The sequence below is a fragment of the Gorilla gorilla genome, chromosome 10 (genome assembly GCF_029281585.2).
Source record: "Gorilla gorilla gorilla isolate KB3781 chromosome 10, NHGRI_mGorGor1-v2.1_pri, whole genome shotgun sequence".
NCBI lineage: Eukaryota > Metazoa > Chordata > Mammalia > Primates > Hominidae > Gorilla > Gorilla gorilla.
The window spans coordinates 15,550,390-15,574,411 of record NC_073234.2 but is presented as its reverse complement, the minus strand read 5'-3'; the positions used below and the strand labels follow the sequence as shown (position 1 = coordinate 15,574,411).

Sequence of the window (24,022 nt, the reverse complement as noted above, 5' to 3'; positions counted from 1 at the left end):
GTTATCCCAGTGCTTTGGGAGGCCAAGGTGGGAGGATCGCTTGAGGCCAGTAGTTCAATACCAGCCTGGGCAGCATAGTGAGACCTCATAATAAAAAATAAACCTAGATTAATTATTTCTCTTTGAATACTTCTTTAGATATTTGAGGTTTATTGAATAGAACAATGCTTTCTGAATTATTCCTAGCTACTACCCAGTGAGCTGTGCTTTGAACCTCCTCACCTCTTTCTCACCCAGAGCAGCTTTGTGTATATAAAACAATGTATGTATTTGGTATGTGCATGTGTATGCAAGATTTTGTTGACAGGCTTTTCCTTAGCTTTAAAAAAAGTTTGAAAATAATAAAAAAATGTAATAAAACATTCGTCTTTTGAATAATTGATTAAAGTATTGAATATGACCACTTGGCAGAACATTATTTAGCTGTTTGGAAAAGTTTAAATGTTTTTGAGAGTTAATAAAGAGAATCAGTATTTATTATTCATGTACTGTGAGATCTGTATTATGTTAGCTATTTCGGAACATTAAAAAGTATAAATTATGTGTTTGCAGTTTTCAAGGAGTTCTTGATTTGGAACAATATGAGATTTATAAAATGAAGCTACTAGGGATTAAACTAATACCATACTTGACAATAGTAAGTATTGTCTAAAACAGAAGACAGGACAGAAATACAGCCGATTAGAAAGAGGATGCTTTGTGGAAGAAATGGAACTTTAACAGAGCCTTTAAGATGGGAGTGGTAGTGCAATACACATTAAGAATGGTATATGGGGGTAAGGAAGACAATACAAGCAACAGCTTAGTGATGGAAAAAAACATTTGTTAAGTTGGAAAATGCCAGGTGTCAAGATTGTTTATGTAGGGTAAAAATAAGAAACATGCATTTCTAAATTAAAAACAAAGTGTTACTTTGGAGTTGTATTATTATAATATGTATAGGTTTTGGTCGGATCATTGAGGTGAATGCTTTTGCATTTATTTGTTAACACATTAAACTCCTTCCTGTACTCCTAGAAGACTTGGATGGGGTAGGCTATACCTTTTCATTATATATCTTTATATCAATATAAAGGTGATTTATATCATTATATATCTTTTCACTTTTGTATATTCTTGCAATATTATCTGACACATTATTGGATTTTAAGCGTATATTGAATGAGCTAATGAGTGATTGCTTTAAATCACGTCCATTTTTACAGGTTCCATTTGGTCTCTTGCTGGAGCCATGCTCTATGCTGTCTATATTGTTATGATTAAGAGAAAAGTAGATAGAGAAGACAAGTTGGATATTCCAATGTTCTTTGGTAAGAATATATGTAACTTGGGAGACTATTTACTCTAAATGATTAACACAGGGTTTTGCTTTTGTTTTTTGGAGGGAATAGGGAAGCCTTTTTTTTTCTTCCGTATGATTCTTTAAAACCATTTAAAGATTATGAAAGCCAGTCCCAATGTTTTCCTTACTTTATCCTGCATAGTTGTGCACCTATGAGGGAGTGCCCATCTCCTCAGTGTGAGACAGAAAGAAACTCCTAACACTTTTTTCAAATTGATGTCTTCAGACTGCAAGTCAGATATTTATCTCACTGATAGGACAGATTTATGCTCTTATAAGCATGTGAGAGTTTACCTGCTGTATTTTACATTTTGCCATTTTTGAATAGTTAGCAAAGGACTGGGGAGACTGCCCCCGAATTATATGTTTAATGCTGTCGCAGTCTACCTACTAATGTACATTAAAAATTGTGGGCCATTTAAATGCTTTTCATTTACATTTTATCTTTAAGACACAGACGCTTTTATAACATATATTCATTCTCAAATTACCCAATTATAGTTTCTGGATATGGTTTATAAATTTTCCTTTGCCTGACATCAGTTCAGGAAAGAACTTGCGATATCTGTAGGACTGCAGATGAAGAACACATTGACAACATAATCTTTCAAAAGATATCTGAATATAAATAGATAAAGAAGCTCCGTGATAAGAGTTCAAAGTGCAGCTTACAAGGAGTCAGGAGACCTGGAATCCAGCTGTTGTAACTTTATTTATCTCATAGGCATCTGAAATATGAGGAAATTGGACTAGAGGAATGGCCTCTAAACTGTGATTTAGGGAATAGGTAGGCTCTGGGATGGTTGGAAGGAAATACAGTTGCATGCAGGGGTCTTGTTCTTGGACTCCTTTGCTGCTTCACCTGTGGAACAGCTCTACTTTGTTGAGCATTTTGCATTAGAATTTAATTTATAGTAAAGATTTTTCTTATGGCTGGGCATTGTGGCTCACGCCTGTGATCCCAGCACTTTGAGAGGCTGAGGCAGGAGGACTGCTTGAAGCCAGGGATTCAAGATCAGCCTGGGCAACATAGGGAGACTGCATTTCTATTTAATTTTTTTTTAAAAAAGACTATTTTAAAACTATTTTAAAACTAAAAATAGATTAAATACTTGTACCTAAAGACTAACAAAAATAAAATGTTTGAAAAGCCATGAGGCTGAATGATTGCTTAAATTCTTTTTAAATATAGAATTCAAGAAATATAGCATAATAGCCAGATTTGGTTACACGTGTTTGTAATCCCAGCTGCATGAGAGGCTGAGGCAGGAGAATCACTTGAGTCCAGGAGTTCGAGTCTGCAGTGAGCTATGATTGTGTCTCTGCACTCTAGCCTGGGTAACAGAGTAAAATGCTGTCTCTTAAAAAAGAAAAGATAATTTTAATGATATTTTATTTGAGAGTCATAGAAAATTTTATTTGGAATGGAATAAAATGCTAGTTTTTTTTAGTGTTATAGGTAGGTGGTTGGGTCAGTGGTACTTTTTAAAAATTTATACATTGACAACTTGCAAGAAAAATTGCTTAATTTACTCATATTAGGGAGAGTGCATATAGACATGTGGCTTGTGTTGGTCCTGTTCATATGTGATGTGATATGTAAAGCAATATTGATCTGCCCTGGGCTTTAGAATAGACAGGATTTGGAGAAGTTAGGATTGGGATGTTGGGGGCTCTTCAGGCAAGGGAGTGTGAGCAGAGGCTTAACAGGGAGCAGTGAGTAGATCTGAATGATTGTGCTGGAACTTCGCTTTGTGGAAGAAGAATAGAAAGGCATGTGGCGCCAGATTCTGGTCAGTCGAGGGAATAGGTGGGGTCATTGGGACTTTTGTCTCTAGGTCAAAGGATGTTAATTTATGTGGGATTTCATAGACTCAGCACTTCAGGGACTAGAAAATAGATTTAGATCTTGGTAATGCCACATTTTGGTGTTTCATTAAAACAACTTTGTAATGTTATTTAAGCATTTTAGGTCATGTGTCCTTGCTGTATATGTGTTCTTTTGTTGTTGTTTTTTTAATCAATAGATGTAAGTTGGTGTATTAGTCTGTTTTCACACTGCTATAAAGAACTACCTGAGACTGGGTAATTTATAAACAAAAGAGGTTTAATTGACTCACAGTTCTGCATGGCTGGGGAGGCCTCAGGAAACTTACAATCATGACGTAAGGTGAAGGGGAAGCAAGGCATGTTTTACACACTGGCAAGAGAGAGAGAACTTGAGAAGAGGGAACTGCCAAACACTTTAAAACCATCAAATCTTGTAAGAACTCACTATGATGGGAACAGCATGGGGGAAACCACCCCCATGATCCAGTCACTTCCCACCAGGTCCCTCCCTGACACGTGGGGATTACAAGTCAAGATGAGATTTGGGTGGGGACACAGAGCCAAACCATAATAGTTGGGCTCCCTAAAACAGGATATGAGATGGGGAATTTGTGTGGGTGATTTTTTGTGGGGAGTTCACTGAAGGAAAAACTTGCAGTGAAGGAAGCAAGATAGCGAAGGGGGGGAAAGAACCATGTGGCGCACAAGTATAACTGAGGTTTGGCCCAATTCATTGCAGGTACTGAGGCGGGGAGCAGAGGGAGAGCAGCTAATATGTCTGGGCCTTGAGTCGTGATGGCTGGCCTCGTAAAGCCTCCATCAGTTAGTCATGAGCTGCAGAAGATGGGGTGGAGTGGAGGGTGGGAACTTGCTGGGAAAGGCAGACTTATTTGCCCCCCTTCACAGAAGTGGGGTGGCTGTGAGTCTTTAGCATCAGACAGAGAGTGGGTGCTCCTGCCCTGTTAAGATTTAACTAGGCATCCTAATGACTGGTTTATTATTTAGGTGACATAGTAAGTATCCATTATATATCTACTGTAATTTAATTTTCTTTTAAGAAAGCTGTATAGTTACATAAATCATATAGCAAATTTGTGACATAAACTGTATAGGAAGTACAACAAAATTTATTATAGAATTGTAATCTTTTTTCTTTATATTCTTTACTTTTACATGTATATAGTCATATATAAACTTAATTTCTATAATAATATTAGCTAACTTTTACTAAGTGCTTACCATGTGCCAGATACTATGCTATATTTTATGTGTTTTGTCTAATCTTCCCAGAAACCTAATTAAATATTATTAAATGTTATTTTATGCTTATAGATTGGAAAACTGAGGCTTAAAGAGGTATAAGGCTTGCACTACTATTGAGTGATATATAGAGCTGGGATTGGACCCAGGCAGTCAGACTGCCGAGCACACACTTAACCACTATGTGGGATGGCTTTCCTTAATAACTAGTCAGTGGTACTTTGCTCATAAGTTGAATAGCTCTTTGTGTGTACATACTTTCTCACTAACTAGTTAGAGGTCTGGGAATGCAGGAACCAAGAGTTTTATCTCCTTTGGAACCTTCTTCCATTATTGCTCGCAAAGCACAAGTGTTTTGGACATAAATAATTGAATCAGAGAGCAAACCATCTAATTCCTCAAAATTAATTTAGGCTGAGTACACAAACACATACATACCAGTTATTTCTTTTAAGTTCTAGGGCACTATATTATCAGTAGCTAAGGTTAACAACCCTTCTTGTTGAGTTGTCCTAAGTGGTTTATTCCATAGTAGTTGCTCCCATACAATGTGGATAGTTGAACTGAGTGATCACCAGTTGCTTCAGACAGTTTTTTTTTAATGGTGTTGAGCTATTCACAGGACTGACTTAAAAACAAACCAACAGAAGTTTTAGCTAAGGAAACCTCCCAGAGTGCTTTTGTGCAAAATCTAATTTTGATTTTAGAGTTAATAAGCTTGGAAAATAGAAATAAATCAATTTTAACTCTGGTCTCTTTTATACATGTTCAGGTTTTGTAGGTTTGTTTAATCTGCTGCTCTTATGGCCAGGTTTCTTTTTACTTCATTATACTGGATTTGAGGACTTCGAGTTTCCCAATAAAGTAGTATTAATGTGCATTATCATTAATGGCCTTATTGGAACAGTACTCTCAGAGTTCCTGTGGTTGTGGTATGTACTGTTTATTCTCCAATTATTATCCGTTGATTAATTTTTGCATATTTTAAGCGTTTATATTTGTCTGTTTGCTGGTGGCCCTTCCTGTGCACCCCATTCTGCAACACACATACAACTGAATACTTTAACTCCACTAGAGCAGGGACTTTGTTTTTTAACTTCTGTGTGCCCATTCTAGAGTAGTACCTTGTCCACAGAAGGAGCTCAATAAATACTTGTTGAAGGAAAGAATGAATATGAATGGTGTAAATCTGTAAAAATGTTTTAGAAAGTGGAGTATTATGCAAATGAAAGTAGTCATTATCTAATGGATATCCAAGCATATGAGGTATGTGTGCCAAGTATGAGTGCATGAGTTCTAGTTGAGAATCCAGGAGATGGTGCTTATTTAAGAGGCTTTGGAATATCTGTTTGCTTGTTCATAGGTGTTTTTGTTTTATTTATTTTCAGGACCTTTCATATGGGTGAGCCAGATATGTAAACCTTAAACTGTGATTGATTTGAGATGTTAACATACTTTGATATGCTGTATATCCAATATACTGATATGCGATAATAAACTTAAAATAGTTTGAAGACAGTATCATGTATGGAGTTTGAGAGACCTTTCAAATAACAGAGCTTTATACTTAGTCCTATTTTTATTTAATAGAAATTTGAAATGAATAGAATGAATAAAACATAAGTGAATAAAATGAATTTTATTACATACCCATTGAAACTGTTAACTAGTTTTCCCTTGCAAAAGACTGCAACAGAAATAGACTTTTTTGTGGAGTCTTCCTTAATGCTCTGCCTATAGTGCTGTGTCTCCCTGCCCAGTTAAGAAATACCTATTTTCTTGGTATCCCCCATATCACTCTCTTTTGTGTAATACTTAAAGACTTACTTTGTATTGTAGTAATTTATGTTCTTATCTAAACTCCTTTGCTGATCTAAAATTCTTTAAAATCATAATCCATTTGCTCATTAATTTTTTCATCTTTAGTTATGTACATTTTAGATACTCGATTTTTTTAACCTTAACTATTAACAGATGACAAAAGGCTTTATTTAGCCTTTAGCTAAATTGGATCCACCTTAACAGCTGGATTAAGTCAAACAGGCTTTATAATTCTACCTCCCAGGTTTTTTATTATAGTACTCTGCATGATAAACATCCAAGAACATATGCTGTATTTGACCCCGAATGCTCTTTTCGCAGAGCAGCTAAGTAGTGGGAACCACAAGTACTTGTTTCCTTTACCTCATCAATAAGGACTCGTTGTTCAGCCTCTGTTCATTACTTCTAGTGACACTTTATTGAGAGATAGCCCCTTTTATTGCAGGACAGCATTATTAATTCTGACATATACTGAGCTAGATTTTACTTGCCTATAACTTCCATGGATCTGTAGTCCTAACGATATACATTATGGTTTTATCTTGGCTTATAATTCATTTTCTCCTTATATGCCCAAATTATCAGTCTTTATAAATGGCTCATCTGTCTCCATTGGGTGTAATATTTTCTTTCAATTCAACAAAATTGTATGCAGATAGATATTTCAAAATTTCATACCCACATTGATAATTCAAGGTGAAAATAAAGAGCTTACTTAGCTTTTGGTTAGGACAATTGTTAGAAAAATGGAAAACAACACGAAAATATTTTTTAAGAATATTCAAGTCTTTCTTTTTTTATGCCAAGCCAAATCAAAAGAGTAACATGATTTTAGTGTTCATGAAGGTGAGACATTTTTGCCTGGTGACAGAATCACATGTTGGCTTATCACTTCCTTAAAGTCTATGTGTGAAGTATTGTCCTGCAATGTTAATAATGCTGTTTTCTTTGTTATCTACAAATCATCACAAAACTGTAATAACTGTTCAACAGTTTTTTAAAAAAATTAATGAAATGTAAGCTATACACCCAAAGTTGAATAATATCTGCAAACAGATCTTGAAAATAGCATAAAATATTTTGAGCTTTTTATACTTATATATTTGTATTTTTAATATTTGAAGAAAAACTTTGAGAATCATCTTAATAACTTTATTATATTTTATGTTTCAATCCATCCTAGCCTCTTATCTTTGCTCCTGATCTCACAGGCCTATATTATAGGATAGAAAGTCTTTGTTCAGTGTTTTTCTTTGGTTGTTTAATTTTTTAAATATAGAAATGTATATTATCTTTTTTTTAGGGGCTGCTTTCTTACCTCATCATTGATAGGCACACTTGCACTAAGCCTTACAATACCTCTGTCCATAATAGCTGACATGTGTATGCAAAAGGTAAGGAAACTATTATTCATAGATATTTTAGGTGTGTTATTAAAACAAACCTAATGAAAGTTGAGATGTGATTAAATTATAAGGATACAATACATAAATAATACTTGATGCTTTCTCTCCCAAGGTGCTTTACTACATAGAAATATAGAAAGTACCGAAGAAATAGATAATTTCCATTTTTAGCTTTTCCATTTTTTCCCTAAATTTCTAAGTTAAGGGCATCATCTTCATATGTAGTTCTCCAGTTTTTGAGCTGATTCTGTTCCAGATGTTCTTTGGTAAGTCACATTTTATCATACAAGCGTTTTAGTTTCTGCGATAAACCCTGTCACAGGCTCCTTCACACTGTGCTGAATGAGCAGCACAGGAATCATGCTGTTTGCAGTAAAAGTTAGCCATCTCTCTCTGGACTCAGCAGAGTGGGTATCCCATCCCTTTTCTCTGAAGGCCTAGTATGGATGTGGGGATTCTCGTGATAAATATTGGCAATGCTAACACCACAGAAAAGAGAATCTGGGATGTTGCTGCCAGCAGCCTAGAAGGGAAGAGTTTATTCAGTGCTCCTGAGTGTAGCAGGAAGAACAGAGGTATGCTGTTGCCCAGCACTGAAAGATGGAGCATAGCCATTTATCACACAGTTCAGTATATGTAGGCATTTAACTTTTAACTGCAACTACTAAGTCACAGAAGTGTGTGTGTGTGTGTGTGTGTGTGTGTGTGTATGTGTGTTTTAGTCTAATATAATTTGAAGAGGGAAATACTTCAAGGCCCAAAGGCTTATAATGTGTACAAGCAATAATCAAAAATTTAAACCTATTTTTCTCTAGGTCTTAGCCAGGCACAGTGGCTCATGCCTGTAATCCCAGCACTTGGGAGGCCGAGGCAGGCAGATCACTTGATGTTAGGAGTTCGAGACCAGCCTGGCCAGCATGGTGAAACCCCGTCTCTACTAACAATACAAAAATTAGCTGGGTGTGATGGCAGGCACCTGTAATCCCAGCTACTTGGGAGGCTGAGGCAGGAGAATCACTTGAACCCGGGAGGCAGAGGTTGCAGTGAGCCAAGATCATGCCACTGCGCTCCAGCCTGGGCAACAGAACAAGACTCCATCTCAAAAAAAAAAAAAAAGATAAAAGCAAAATATGCTTAGTGCTGTATATCCTCTTTATTTATAAAATAATTCTTTACTGATATTTAACTTTCTTTTATGGTCAGTAAATTCTTATTTGTCATGGTTAAAGAACTGAGATTCTTTCCTTAATTGAGAATTAATTATCTTACATAACTTGCATTTTCAAAGAATGTGGATATTCTATATAACACTAACATTGCACATTATTACACATCATTCTTTTATAGATTTAAGTAATATCTAGGCCCTTCTTCATCTTCAGGTCATAATCCTGAATATGAACCAAACTGGTTGTGAAACTGGGAAGGTGCTACTTGTTAGAGGATTTTGGTAGACTACTGTGTAAATCATCTTTATTGTACTGATATTTTAAAAACAAAAGCTTTCGTAGATTGAAAAAAATTGCAGCTTAATGTTCAGGAATTTTTAAGAAAATAGTCACAGGGGACCTAATTGTATTAAATGATTAGTCATTTCATAATTATCATTACAAACAATAATGGTTACAATTTGTTTAATAAAGTATTTTAGGGTAAAGACAAAACGGGGAAATGTATGCACATGTAATTAATTATAAAAACATAACCAAACTTTAACTGATTGCCCAGTTCTGGATATGAAGACAATCAAGAAAAGATTTGGTGTTCTTGATTGTCTTCATATCTAGAACTGGGCAGTCAGTTAAAGGAGCAGGCTGTGTGTTGGTGTCAGGATTGAGGTTAGGGAGATTCCATCTGGAAAAAGCAGCAGTGTGTGTCCAGAACTGTAACACAAACATGATAAGAGAAATCTACTTTTCTAGGGTTTTTAGGTTTAATTAGCTAACTGTATTTATATATAGCTTCTGAAATGTTAGCATTTATTAACATTGTGCTTGAAACAAATTGGTTATTTAAATCTATTTATAATCATTTTATATAATAGAAAGCATCCTTGATCATATTCTATTTGATATTCAGATATATTTAGGAATTAGAAAAAAATTTTTGTTTACATAGGTAATTTTCTTTGTTGTAATAAATGGCTTCATTTCTTTTGTCTTAGCTTGTTGGAAATCAAATTAGAAGTTTTTTATTATGAGACAACATATAAACAGCTACATTGTGGAAAGTGAACTTGCCTTCTAAAGTCTTCTAGGGCTTTATCTATCTTTATTAAGTTTGCTTTGATTCAGTTATGAAATAAGGTTTTTAGTTGAATATTCATGAAATAATTCTATCAACTATATCTACATTTTTAATCTCATTATTTATAACTTCTTAATACCTTTTCTGATCTTGGATAATTTAAATGCAGCATGGTTTTTCCTGATTATTAGTCATTCTGGCAAATATTCCAGGAATATGTTAAAATATATTGGTAATTTCATAACTAAATGAAGGCTTTTCAGTTTAATGACTATTCTTTCCGGGGTGTTCTTAGGCTGACTCAGTCATTGTATATGAATACCATAGAAATAGGGCATGCGTGTTAAAATTTGTCAGTTATTTTTCTTATGTTATGCATTGTGAGTTCCCTCATAAAAGACATTATGCTCACAAAACTCGTTTACTCTGACTAATGGTGCTATGAAATGGAATAGTATATGTTTTCCACCAGAGGGAGTCTTACCTATGATTCCATGCCCTTTTTTTTTTTTTTTTAATTCTCAAAGAGGGCAAACACAGTTTTCCTTCCCTATTTTATAGATAGAAGTTACTATTTTCATCATTATTTTTAAAGCAAACCTCCTGTGTGTTACACTTAAGTCTCAGTGGTTGATCAGTGTAGTCTTCTTTGACAATCGTTTCTGATCTTTAGCTGAGTCTAGATGGTGAAAGTGAACTAGTGAAAGGGAAGAATGAGTTTTGTTTTGGATGGCATCTCATTATTTTTTATTTTCTTTTTATTTATATATTTGTTTTTCTTATTTTTTTCTTTTTGATTTTAATACCTCCACCCTACTTACAGATATTTTTTATTTTCTTGACAACCCTGATAAATGATGGATTGGAGGATCAGACTTGTTGACATCACTGATGAGGCTTGTCTTGTTGCTTGTCTTCTCTGGCTAACATTCCTTAGTAAAAATATTTCTATTTTTTTCTTTATTTTATTTGGTCATTATTTCATTTTGAGCTTTTTTCATTTATTACTAGATAAGCGAGTTTTGAGTGTCAAATTTGCACTTAATTTGTTTTTGGTACTGTCATAAGGACTGTAGCATACACAGCATACTACAACTGTAACTTTTTACGAAAATATACATTTTTTGAAGATGACTTCAGAAACTGAGGGAGAGAGACCCACTTGAGACTAGGCAGCAAACAGTGAAGAAGAAATGAGCAACATGGTGTGCAGGAGCAAAGTTTCATACTGTATATCTCTACTCTAAGTGTACAATGCCTATAAATGGAAAGTATGCTTTCTTGGCTTTCCTTTAGCCTATTTTCCAAGCAAGAACTATTGTTGTTGGTAATTTAGGTACATGGAATAGTAAGTTGAAGTCTTGAATTCTTATTTAATAATAATACACTTAATACATTGTCAGTGTTTAATTTTGTCTTCCCATTGTTCTTATTCCTGCTAGTTTTCACAAATAGAAAACTTACACTGAAGGGGAAAATTGCCTTAATGATAATTGTGGGTGTGTTTTTTCCTCTATCTTTTATTTTTAGGTGCAGTTTTCTTGGTTATTTTTTGCAGGAGCTATCCCTGTATTTTTTTCATTTTTTATTGTAACTCTCCTATGCGATTATAATAATTGGGATCCTGTGATGGTGGGAATCAGAAGAATATTTGCTTTTATATGCAGAAAACATCGAATTCAGAGGTACGTTTAGTCCCAATACACATTTTTAAAAATAGTGTTTGCTAGATAACTGAGAATTGCATCATGCTGGCCTAGCTTTTAGAGATTTTGTGAGGAATTATTGAAAGATGATAACTTATATGTTACGGCAGATGAAAATAATTTGTTTAGATCTTTTGGGTAATAAGATTCTTTCTCTTTCTTTCTTCTTTCTTTCTTTTTCTTTCTCTCTCTTTTTCTTTCCTTTTCTTTCCCTCTTTCTTTCTTCTCTTCTTTTTTTCTCTTTCTTGACAGAGTCTTGCTCTGTAGCCCAGCCTGGAGTGCAATGGCACGATCTCAGCTCACTGCAACCTCTGCCTCCTGGATTCAAGTGATTCTCCTGCCTCAGCCTCCTGAGTAGCTGGGATTACAGGCGTGCACCACCATGCCCAGCTAATTTTTGTATTTTTAATAGAGGCAGGTTTCACCGTGTTGGCCAGGCTGGCCTTGAATTCCCGACCACAAGTGATTTGCCTGCCTAGTAACTACATTTTTTTTAAAAAAAATATGATTCACAGGTAATACCAAAAGGTTTACTGTTTTGCCGTAACAAACTTAAATATAGAAAACTTTTATTGGTTTGAACATAATTCATGATAGAATAGTATTGCCTCAGTTTTTCTTTCCAATTTCTTTCTTTTTAAGAATGAAAGCTTTTTACATTTTGCTATAAAAAGAACTTGGTTCCAGTGACTCTGGAGCTCAAGACCAGCCTGGGCAACATATCAAGACCCTGTCTCTAAGAAAATTAAAAAAAAAATTACCCAGACACGAAGGCATATACCTGTAGTCCCAAGCTACTTGGGAGGCTGAGGTAGGAGGATCACTTGAGCCCAGGAATTCAAAGCTGCAGTGAACTATAATAGCACCACTACACTTTAGCCTGGGTGACAAAGTGATACCCTGTCTCTTATTTAAAAAACAAAAAGTGAGACCCTATCTCTTATTTAAAAAACAAAAACAAAAAACGCTAACTTGGGACAAGTTCTTGGGAAATTTTATCCTAGTGTTGGTTCTGCCACTGACTTGCATCCTGTCCACATAGCTTCAGCCAATGGAATAAATAAGGTTTGAGGTTCCTTTTCAGCTCTAAAGCTTTCCTTAATTATTGCTTTTTTTTTTCTTAAGAGTTCCAGAAGACAGCGAACAGTGTGAGAGTCTCATCTCTATGCACAGTGTTTCTCAGGAGGATGGAGCTATTTAGCTGTTTGTTGTCTGTAGCCCAGGTTTGTATGTGAGCTGGGTTTAGTATTGAATAAGGTTCTTATCTGTGTCATATTCAAAGGGTTGATTTTCTATAATTAGTTGTTTGAGAGGCAATACAGCCTTAGAGGCTAAAGGGGCTAAAGCCTGGACTCCAGTTCCGTCTTCTCCACATACTAGCTGTGTGGCCCTATGCAAGGTTCTTAATCTCTTGATGCTCCGGCTTTCTTATTTGTGAAATGGGATTACAGTAGAAACTCCCTTATGAGGGTGTTAAAATAGTAAATACTTGGTAAATATAAAGTATGTATAATAGTGCCTGACTCAAATGATCAGAAAGTTTTAACTCATTTTTATTCATGCTAAGGGTCATTTTATCTAATAATATGCTTTAGAAAAATATCTTTTCTCTGATGATAAAAGAAAAATGTAATATCCTGGGGTACAATATACTGGTTGGAAAATACTAGTCTTTATGTGTGTGTTTTACATAACTGGCACAGTGTTTATCCTCATTCTCTGACATTGCTTTGTCATTTAACAATGCTTCTGGAATATTTTTCCATTTTTTACATTTTAAGAAATAGTGTCTTTTATATGTCTTCAATGATAGAGTACATGACATTTAATATTTTGCTGAATGAAAGCTTGAATTAAATGTAACATACAGATTTTGCAGGTACAAAAGTGATTATTTAGAATGAAAGATCACAATAAACTACTAGAAGTTTTCTAGTTTTTCTAAGACATCTTTAGGCAATTTATATTGAAATGTTTCTTGATTGCTACTGAGTTTTCCCTCCCTATCTAGAACATTGTACAACTCCTGTCAGTTGTTAACACTTATATTAGGCTTGAAGATTAAGTTTCGTTATCCTCATGGTAAACTTGCTTCTAACCTATAGCTAATGGTCCTGGTTTTCTGTTTTTCTTTAGTGTGCTGTTTTTAAATATAGTTTATACCTGCACATGGTTTGAGCTCTAGTTCTCCAAGACTTTTTGTACAAGGCAGTTACCCCTGCCCTTCCCTGCCCTGCTCATCCTGCTTTCATTTTCTTCACACTCTGAGGAAATTAAACTCTTAGCTGATTCTTTTGGTATTTTCCTTCTTGTCTCCCTAAGTATCACGCTTATGACTTGTGTTTCATGAGTTCTCGGTTTTAGGCATCTTCAGCTGACTTTCCCACTAAGATCAATGAGGACAGATTATTTTCAAGTTTACTCCTCCTCTGCTCCCACCTCATATGCCTCCTGTCTCCATATCAGTTCGGCCTCCTCATCATCCCTGTATAGTTATTGCATAATTTTGGATAGATCTGTAGTCAGTGTTTATATTGTTGTCACTAAAAAATTGTTACTTATAACTGAGCTATGTAGGATTCGTCCTGGTATTTTCCTTATCCAGAGATTCTCTGTTACTACCCTTTTTGGAGAGTAAACCTTAAAGTCTTCTCCTGGGATAGAGAAAAGGCACTTGGCCAACTGTGAAAAGTAAGAGAGGGCATCTGAGTGTCTGTCTGCTTTTTCTATAGACATTATACCAGTCTTCTTGTTTTTAGTTGTTTCTTCACCCCTCCTTACAGAGATATCTGGTCCTGTTTTTCCATTGCTAACCAAGAGTTGGCTGTTATTTTCTCATCTCTCTACTTTTCTTTTTGTCCATGTGGTTTATTCCTTTTAAGAAAAAAATTCCAGGCTGGGCATAGTAACTCATGCCTGTAATCCTAGCATTTTGGGAGGCCAAGGAGGGAGGATCACTTGAGCTCAGGAGTTTGAGACTAGCCTGGGCAACATAGTGAGACCTTATTTCTGTTAAAAAATATATTTTTTTAACCCTTTGTTTCCTTTTTAGTGAGGTTTTGGAGAACAAGTGGAACTAAATATATGTTTATGTGCCATCTTTAAATTTAAAAAAACGTAAACACAATTACAGTAAGTCCTCACTTAACATTATCAGTAGGTTCTTATAAACTGTGACTTTACGCAAAATTACAGCAAAACTTTTTTTTTTGCATCAACATTATAACATAACAACACTGAACGAAAAAATGTTATTCGGGGACCTAAAGTCAGTTTCCTAGAACCTATGACATTAAGTGAGGACTTTGTATTCTTGAAAGCTTTTTAATGCTGTAATTTATGCATTATTTTTCTTGGGTATGCTGTGCATTGTTCTCATACTCACACTTAAACCCACCCATATCCAGCAAGGTTTCAGTATTTTTAGAAGTGAGAGCTGTGTAAAGAAGAGAGTGAAGACTAGAGAGGATGGATTGCAATAGAGTAGAATAGACTGGGCAGGTGTCTTTGTCTTTGCAGGAGTAATGGTGGAATATACCAGGAGTACAACTAACTGCTAATACACAGTCTTTAGTGTTGATGTCAGCTTTTGACATTGCTATAGAAGTCACATTCATAAGTTCTTAGTACTCCAAATTTGAGTATCCAGTTATTAAGTATGTATACAGTGAAAATAGGTATTTCAATTTTAAGATAATTTGCTTTTTAAAATGTAAACTATAGAAAACTAAAACTGTGAAATTATAATCTAATCACATTTCTGTGGTTTCTGTTTTTAGCTTGATAATGGAACTATACAGCGAAGAGACAATCTCTGGCAAGTTTTTGTAGAAAAAATGTTTCAGTGCCTAGTCTGAAAAATAACAGTTTCAGTTCTTTGAAACTCTAAAATATATTTTTCTCATACCTGTTTTCTTCATTTTCATAATGAAGCACTTTGCTATGTAGCTGTGTACATATCACTACAGTTATAGGAAGTTTCAGTCTACAGTCCATCCAAAGGACCAACCTGCCTTACACATCTCAAGGAATTCAGCTGTTGAAATCATTTGAACTAATCAAGGAATAAATCCTAATGTTCTGGGACTTCATTTTCACATGTTAAATGCTGGAATATATTATGAAAATGTTTTCAAGAAATCACTTAAGTGTTCATAGACCAGTATTTCTGACAGGTAAAATGCTAAAATAAGCTACCTGTAATAAGTGTGGATTATATTTTTGGGTTTTGTAGAATATTGCAAATTAACTACACAAAAAATGTTTAATTTATGCAACAAGCATGTTTGTGCAAATTTCATGGGACTTTAAAAAGAATAAGTATTTGAGAAAATATCTGGTTCACTTACACTACATTTACTGTATTATTCTTTTATAGCATTAGGTGCCTTGTATTTTAAATCTGTGACAAACCGTGGCAAATTTTTAAAGGGGAAGTATTATTATAAAATGAAGAAATATGTATTTCTAAAGGCTATATTGCTGTAAACTTAATTGATAAAGCTCTGTTTAATTTAGAGTTTTGAAGAAATAGTCTCCCTTCAATTAAGAAATTTTCATAATGGAATGATTTAAATTGAAGTGACAAAGAGTATTATTAAAATACAATGTTTATACGTGTATTTGTGTATTGTAGATGTATCAAGTGATTTCTAATTTTTTTCACATATGAATGTGCCAGATTACTCTAGAACTAGATGTCTCTTCTTTAAATAATTTTAGTTTTCCTGAATAAATTTGTAATGGTTAAAGTACCAAGTAAGTAAGGCGAGAAGGGATTCTGTTTTTAAAATCACATCAGAACTTTTCCTCTACTAAGATTATAAATTAAATGTAAAATACTCCTAATTGCAATTCTTAAACTTAGGCCTTACATGTACTTATTATGCAACTGCTCCTGGACTCTATTCACCATAGATATCAGTAAACGTATGTCCCAGGATTCACAGGCTTTTGATTAATCAATATTCTTTTCAAGTTTTCTGTGTGAAGAGTTTAGTTCTCTTCAAAATTTCTTAACTAATCTGATTTTTAAGAATTCTCTTTGCAGTGTTTAGCTTCCTATTCACATTCTTAAAATTGCTTTGGTGTTACCATGAGTCTAAAATGAAGTTTAGCCTTCCTTTTGTTTCATTCTGAGAACTTCTATATTATATTACCTTTAAAAATTGTTTATGATATTAAATTTAAAATACAAACAGCTCTGTCTCTTTTTTTTTTTTTTAATCATCCAGCCCAAAGTGGCAAAAACAGCTCTTTTCTCATTTGGCACCACCAATAATGCAAGTTAAAAATAATGTTGAGTTTATTATACTTTTGACCTGTTTAGCTCAACAGGGTGAAGGCATGTAAAGAATGTGGACTTCTGAGGAATTTTCTTTTAAAAAGAACATAATGAAGTAACATTTTAATTACTCAAGGACTACTTTTGGTTGAAGTTTATAATCTAGATACCTCTACTTTTTGTTTTTGCTGTTCGACAGTTCACAAAGACCTTCAGCAATTTACAGGGTAAAATCGTTGAAGTAGTGGAGGTGAAACTGAAATTTAAAATTATTCTGTAAATACTATAGGGAAAGAGGCTGAGCTTAGAATCTTTTGGTTGTTCATGTGTTCTGTGCTCTTATCATCACACAGGTCATGTGTTGTTACTCAGGATTCTGGAAGTACTAAGCCGTAGTTAACAGGCTGCATAGACCTTCAGCCAATCTTCTTTCATTATACTGCTGCTTTTCTGTTTCTTAAAAAACAAAAATCAATGAACAACTTCTTTAGAAGGAAGCAGCACTGTTCAATTGGTTAACTGAAAGTATGAATCACTGCCGCTTTTCTTGCCCACCTCTTGGCTTTTTCTCACAGGTTTTATTTATCTGAATGATTGTTGCATTTGAATACTGTAGCCATGGTGAGTGAGCAGTTGAAGACTTCCTTTCTGCACCTTCATAGTTAAGGGTTCATCTTCTCAAGAAATAAAGTTGTGCTGGGTTGTTTCAATTCTGTAGATCACCTAGAAACTAGGTAACAAGGCCCTTGGATCACAATGAGCACATTGCAGGTCTTTGGAAATGCTGGGAAGGGGTTACATTCAAGTAACTGCTGACGTCCTTCCTCTCTGTCAGACCCATGTTGGCCTGTAATTATATTTTTCTGAATCTAAAAACAAATAGAAATTTCTGATATCTTTTCAGTCTCCTACTTTTCTTTCCATTCATCACTTAAATCTCATTATTGTATAACGTTTCAAATTATGACCTGGATTGAAGGAAGTCTGTTTTGTCAGGGACTTTGTTAGGTGAACATCAGAATCTCAACTACAACAAAGCTGAAAAATGAGGCAGCCTTAACAGTAAATGCTTTTGGGCCGGGCGCGGTGGCTCACGCCTGTAGTCCCAGCACTTTGGGAGGCCGAGGCGGGCGGATCACGAGGTCAGGAGATCGAGACCATCCTGTTTAACACAGTGAAACCCCGTCTCTACTAAAAATACAAAGAATTAGCTGGGCGATGTGGCGGGCGCCTGTAGTCCCAGCTGCTCGGGAGGCTGAGGCGAGAGAATGGCGTGAACCCAGGAGATGGAGCTGGCAGTGAGCCGAGATCAGGCCACAGCACTCCAGCCTGGGCGACAGCGAGACTCCGTCTAAAGAAAAAAAAAAAGTGAATACTTTTGAAATGAGTGCTTTTTGAAGCTTAGAAGAACCATTAGGTTTATGTAATGCACCCATACTTATGCCTTTAAATAAATTTTAATTTAAAAACATTGAGATATTGGCTTCTGTCAACCAGACTTAATTAATTCTTTACATTAAGGTGATTTTCCCCCTGGCAGCTGACAAATAAGTTCATTGTTCTTGTAGAAGTGAGCTCACAAGGTTAAATGTGAATGTTCTCAAAGGTACACAGCCTTGTTTCAGAAGAATTTTAGTGCCCACTGTAAAATCAATCATGCAGAGCCAATTTGGGGTATGACTCCAAGGTATGCAAGGTATGACTCCTCTGGAAGCCAAGTTTTTTCATAGGGCACTGTGGTAATACCCATAGCACTAATCCTCAGTGTGCTGGTTGAAGAAATAAAATGTTTTTAAAGAAGGATAAAGGAGGAATTAATTAGAAAATGTTTTTTTACATATTAGCAAATAAATGAAATGTCATTTTCATATTAAGTAATTATAGTTATGATCTTGCTTCATTTCTACCTACTCTCCTTTTGAAATATTCTTTATTACTAAATAATATTTTAGGAGGAGTTAACAGAAATAATTACCTGTAACAGCTGCAGATAAACTTACATAGCTAACATTGTGTGCTGACTTTTTTAAATGGTGAAGTGGCATTAATGAGATGTTCAGTTTATAGAATTTGAAGTTTGAGTTCTATTTTAGTAGTCTGCCGTGTCCCCTAAATCCCATTTAGATAAATTGAGGTTCATTTTTCACATAGACTTGCAATTTTTAGACACCACTTTTTTTATAGTAACAGCCTCATTTGCCTGTACAATAACTAATAATACAGTATTTCATAGGTACATTGTATGTGCACAGGAAATTTTTCTTTAAATCTTAAGAGCCTTTAATAAACGAGATATTTTAATATTTTAATGTTACTACATTTAAAAAATAGTGTTTTCCTACAAAATTTTCTGTATTCAGTATACGTTAACTATGAAAATGTCAAACAATGAAATCATTGAAATATATTTAAGGAAAAATTACCAACCAAAAGTAATGAGTACCCTCTATATGCATATTTGCTGGAATGTTCATGTGAAATGGTAACATTTCCAATAACAGCATTTTGAATCTGGGGTGACACAAACATGATTTTTATTTTTGAGCTAGGGATTTTGATGGAGAAGCACCTAGATGAAGACACCATTTCATTCATGATATTTTAAAATTAGAAAAGTAAAGCTTCTAAATTGAAACTCTTAACAGGTCACTTCATGAAATTTTTAGTTTTAAATTTAATTTTACATGAGATATCTTTCTGAAGAGCTACTTTTATTAACTTTCACTTAGATCGTTGTATGCTAGGCATTCAGTATTTCCTACTTGATTTTCCTATGCCTAGTTGTGATTACAGCAAGTATTTAATAATAAAGTCAGTCATGTGAGAGTATCCATTAATTTCAGTGGGTCCTTGGAAGGCAGGCAGAAGATTTCTGTCCAAGAGTCTTATTTTTGACATGAGATGAAATTCTTTTTTTTTTTTTTGAGATTGGGTCTCACTGTGTCACCCAGGCTGGAGTGCAGTGGCAGGATCTTGGCTCACTGCAACCTCCCAAGCTCAAGCCATCCTCCCACCTCAGTCTCCTGAGTAGCTGGGACTACTGGCATGTGCCCCCATTCCTGATTAGTTTTTTTGTATTTTTGGTAGAGATGGGGTCTTGCTATATTGCCTAATTTTTGTGTTTTTAGTAGAGATGGGGTTTCACCATGTTGGCCAGGCTGCTCTTGAACTCCTGAGCTCAAGTAACCTGCCCGCCCTGGCCTCCCAAAGTGCTGGGATTACAGGCATGAGCCACCATGCCTGGCTAAAACCAATTCTTTAGATTGTTTTTGCCACCATTTGCTTACTTGGAATAGCTTTCACATTTATTTTTCTTATGAAGAAATCCAGTGTCAGTCAGACCATGTAACATCAAAGCAAAATTTCATTGAAGCCTATCCCTGTCTTAATTATTCTAAAATAAAGTACAATAAAGTGAATTATTTTGCCCTTTGTAGTAGCATAGTGTTAAGTTATATATATATTTTAATATGCATACTCCTAAGTAAAGTTTCAGAGACCACATGCTGGAGAGCAGTGGCTTTCAGACAGCATCAGCATCACCTGAAGACCTTGTTGAATACACATTATTGGAAGAGAGGGGAGAACACAGGCTCATGCCTGTAATTCCAGTGCTTTGGGAGACTGAGGCAGGAGGATCACGTGAGCCCAGGAGTTCAAGATCAGGCTGGGCAATACAGCAAGACCCCCGTCTCTACAAAAACAAAAACAAAAAACAAACAGGCATGGTAGTGCATACCTGTAGTCTGAGCTGCTTGGGAGTCTGAGGCAGGAGGATCACTTGAACCCAGGAGTTCGAGGCTGCAGTGAGTTATTATTGGGCCACTGCAGTCCAGCCTGGGCAGCAAAGTGAGACCCTGTCTATGAAAAAAACAAAACCAAAAACTTGATTGCTGGGTGCCACCCTAGAGTTTCTGATTCAGTAGGTCTGGCGGTGGGGATGGTGGGCCTGGTAATTTGCCTTTCTAACAAGCGTCCAGGTAATGCCCCAGCTGCTGGTCGCAGGACCACACTTTGCAGATTATTACTCTGAGAAGAGCACTAACTCTGACGTTGGATTCCTTCTGTTCCTCATTAGTGAATTTATTTGGGGGAGATTATTCAATCTGGTAGATCTGCATTTACTTAGCTGTGAAGTGGAGGTTAATGCAACCTGCCTGAGACTGTGAGAATGAGAAACTCTAATTGAAATACCAGGCCCAACGTGCCTGGATGCTTGAAAAATGCTGACTCCCATGGTCAGTCCTTCCCTCACTCTTCTCAGCTATAAAGTGAGGAGCGAAATTCAGTATCTTTTAAGATTCCTCTCAGGTGTAAAATGCTGTGATTCTAAAAGTTTAATTTTGTAGTTCCAGAGACAATGCCAAACACCTGTGTGTACTTAGTGCTTTGTAAAGAGTGGTGATAACAGCGACGCCACATAGGCCGTAGTTTTGTAGTTCCAGAGACAATGCCAAACACCTGTGTGTACTTAGTGCTTTGTAAAGAGTGGTAATAACAGTGACGCCACATAGGCCGTAATTTTGTTTTTGCTTTTGTTAGGGTGTTCAGCATCTTGACTCCTTAAAAGTTTTCAGTCAGATTTATAAAGCAGCATTGAAGAAGTTGTATTATGTTTGAGTACAGTTGGAATCCATGGCAGTTTTATGGACGCCGAATATGTCAGATGAATAGGCTAATTTTCCTGAGTTGCTGGCCTTATTAGTCCCTACTATGTTGCCCCCTGGTTACCTAATGCATGTTCAAAAGGTATAGTTTTCATCACCTGCTTGATCTTGATTTTCAGACAGCACCAAATCAGTTGCAAAACAAATCCAAGCTAAAATTGTGAGCGTATGATTAATTTACTATAGCATGTAATTATGCAGTATTTTATTTTTTATTTTTTATTTTTTTGAGACAGAGTCTCGCTCCATTGCCCAGGCTGAAGTGCAGTGGCATGATCTCGGCTCACTCTAATCTCTGCCTCCTGTGTTCAAGTGATTCTTCTGCCTCAGCCTCCCGAATAGCTGGGATTACAGACATGCACCACCACGCCCAGCTAATTTTTTGTATTTATAGTAGAGACGAGGTTTTACCGTGTTGGCCAGGTTGGTCTTGAACTCTTGACCTCAAGTGATCTACATGCCTCGGCCTCCCAAAGTGCTGGGATTACGGGTGTGAGCCACTGCGCCCAGCTATCCAGTATTTTATTTAAAAGTTGTCACTAGGGTGTTCACTATTGTGAATTTATAATCTTAAAAGTTGGGGATGCTAAAAGTACCAGACTAAAATACTATGAGGTTTTCTCATCTTTTAATTCCATTTTGTTAGAAAAAATAATCACAACCAGGGTTCTTTTACCTTTCCCCAGCCATCTAGACTGCTTTACTGCAATGTTGGGAAGATTGCATACAATAAAAACTGTAGCTAGTTGATTGGGATTTGGGAAAATTGAATCAAGCATTTGCATTCATCCAGAATGGTCTTAAACTGCTGACTGTGGGGTGCCCACAGGATGAGCACTGGTGGCATGGGTGGGAGGAATTTCCTTGGATACTGCAATTGCATTTGAAAGATCTATTTTCCAAAACCCGAGCAGAGAGAGGCTAGGAGGAATGCAGACAGGACATTGAAAATGCGAATTCCCTTTACTAGTAGAACATGAAATATCTGATAATGGTTTAAAAAAAATAAGTGTCAGGATACATTGTAGTATAAAGGTTCAACTAGTATAATTTAAAATGAGTCTTTATATTCAGGCCAGGTGTGGTGGCTCACACCTGTAATCCCAGCACTTTGGGAGTCCGAGGCGGGTGGATCACCTGAGATTAGGAGTTCAAAACCAGTGTGACCAACATGGAGAAACCCCTTCTCTACTAAAAATACAAAAAATTAGCCAGGCATGGTGGTGCACGCCTGTAGTCCCAGCTACTTGTGAGGCTAAGGTAGGAGAATCGCTTGAACCCAAGAGGCAGAGGTTGCAGTGAGCTGAGATCACACCACTGCACTCCAGCCTGGGTGACAGAGCGAGACCCTGTTTCAAAAAAATAAGAAATAAAAAGTGAGTCTTCATATTCAAATTAGTATATGAGGTTAGGCAACAATTCTTTATGGGACCAGGTATATTTAATTTGCCTTTCTTTGCAGTCATCCTAGTAAATCCTTGTAAAGGGTTATTTTATATACAATTTTGTAGTATATTCTAAATCCCCTTTGGCAAATAAAGCTGAAGTTATCTAGTGTCAGCATACTGTGATTTGTATATTTATATAAGACAAGATTGCATCATTCTGATTAAGTTGCAGCATTTTAGTTTTATCTGATAGGCCTGTATTGAGTAATCAGTAGCTATGTGCAAATATTAAGTCAACTTAATTACCAGACCCAGAAGTCCAGAGGTAATCAAAGAGTACTTTCGGAAGATGAAATATTTATAATGAGTTATGGAAACAATGTTTTAGAAATGTTTTTCTTGGTGTAATTTAATGCAGATTTTTACCTCAATTTTGTTAAAAAACTTGATAATTTGATCCCTCCATCTATTTAATATTTAATATTTTCAGATTCTAGAGTATTTAAAATTTAAACACAATTATAAAATTAATTATAATTCCTACTTATGTTAGCTATGATTTAGGGCCCAAACTACCCTGGTTTTGTCTGCAACTTGAAACATTGTGTATTTTAAAGTATATAATTTGGGAACATTATTTTATAGACTGTGGATAACCAAATATAAGATTTGTGATTTTTAATGCTTCATTTGTGTAAAATCATTTGTATATTCTATTTATAGTATGCATTTTCTAGCTCATTAAAAGTACAGAAAAACCTCAAATCTGTCCTTATACAAATATTTGATTTCTAGTTTCCTTTTATTAAAACATTTTCACTCATTCATTCTTTCACACCTTAGTCTCTAAGATGTGTCTCGGGTATTTGATAAAGTAGGTCTTCTTGTGGAGCACATCACTCAGCTTTGGAGACCAAACATTAAACACACTGAGTTGCATCTTATGCATGTTAAGGTCTAAAGCCAAAAGGTGAAATTTTTGAATAATCAAATTGCCCTTGGGAGGGTCCTGAATAAGAGATCTACATTCCGTCTCATGATAAGTCCCTTCCATTGAACTTTTCCTCCAAA

At 35.6% G+C, this 24,022-nt stretch overlaps 1 protein-coding gene across 1 annotated transcript in view; it reads left to right on the top strand.

Annotated features, from left to right (window-relative positions):
* The window catches only part of LOC129525641 (solute carrier family 35 member F5-like), a 31,108-nt gene extending 7,470 nt beyond the window's left edge, over positions 1-23,638 (top strand). The window contains exons 4-9 of the mRNA XM_055356948.2: positions 1,206-1,310; positions 5,205-5,364; positions 7,557-7,647; positions 11,437-11,591; positions 12,738-12,835; positions 15,392-23,638. Coding sequence (XP_055212923.1) covers positions 1,206-1,310; positions 5,205-5,364; positions 7,557-7,647; positions 11,437-11,591; positions 12,738-12,813 — 587 coding nt within the window. The 3' untranslated portion in view covers positions 12,814-12,835; positions 15,392-23,638. The remainder of the gene's footprint in view (positions 1-1,205; positions 1,311-5,204; positions 5,365-7,556; positions 7,648-11,436; positions 11,592-12,737; positions 12,836-15,391) is intronic.
* The last annotated feature ends 384 nt before the right edge of the window (positions 23,639-24,022 follow it).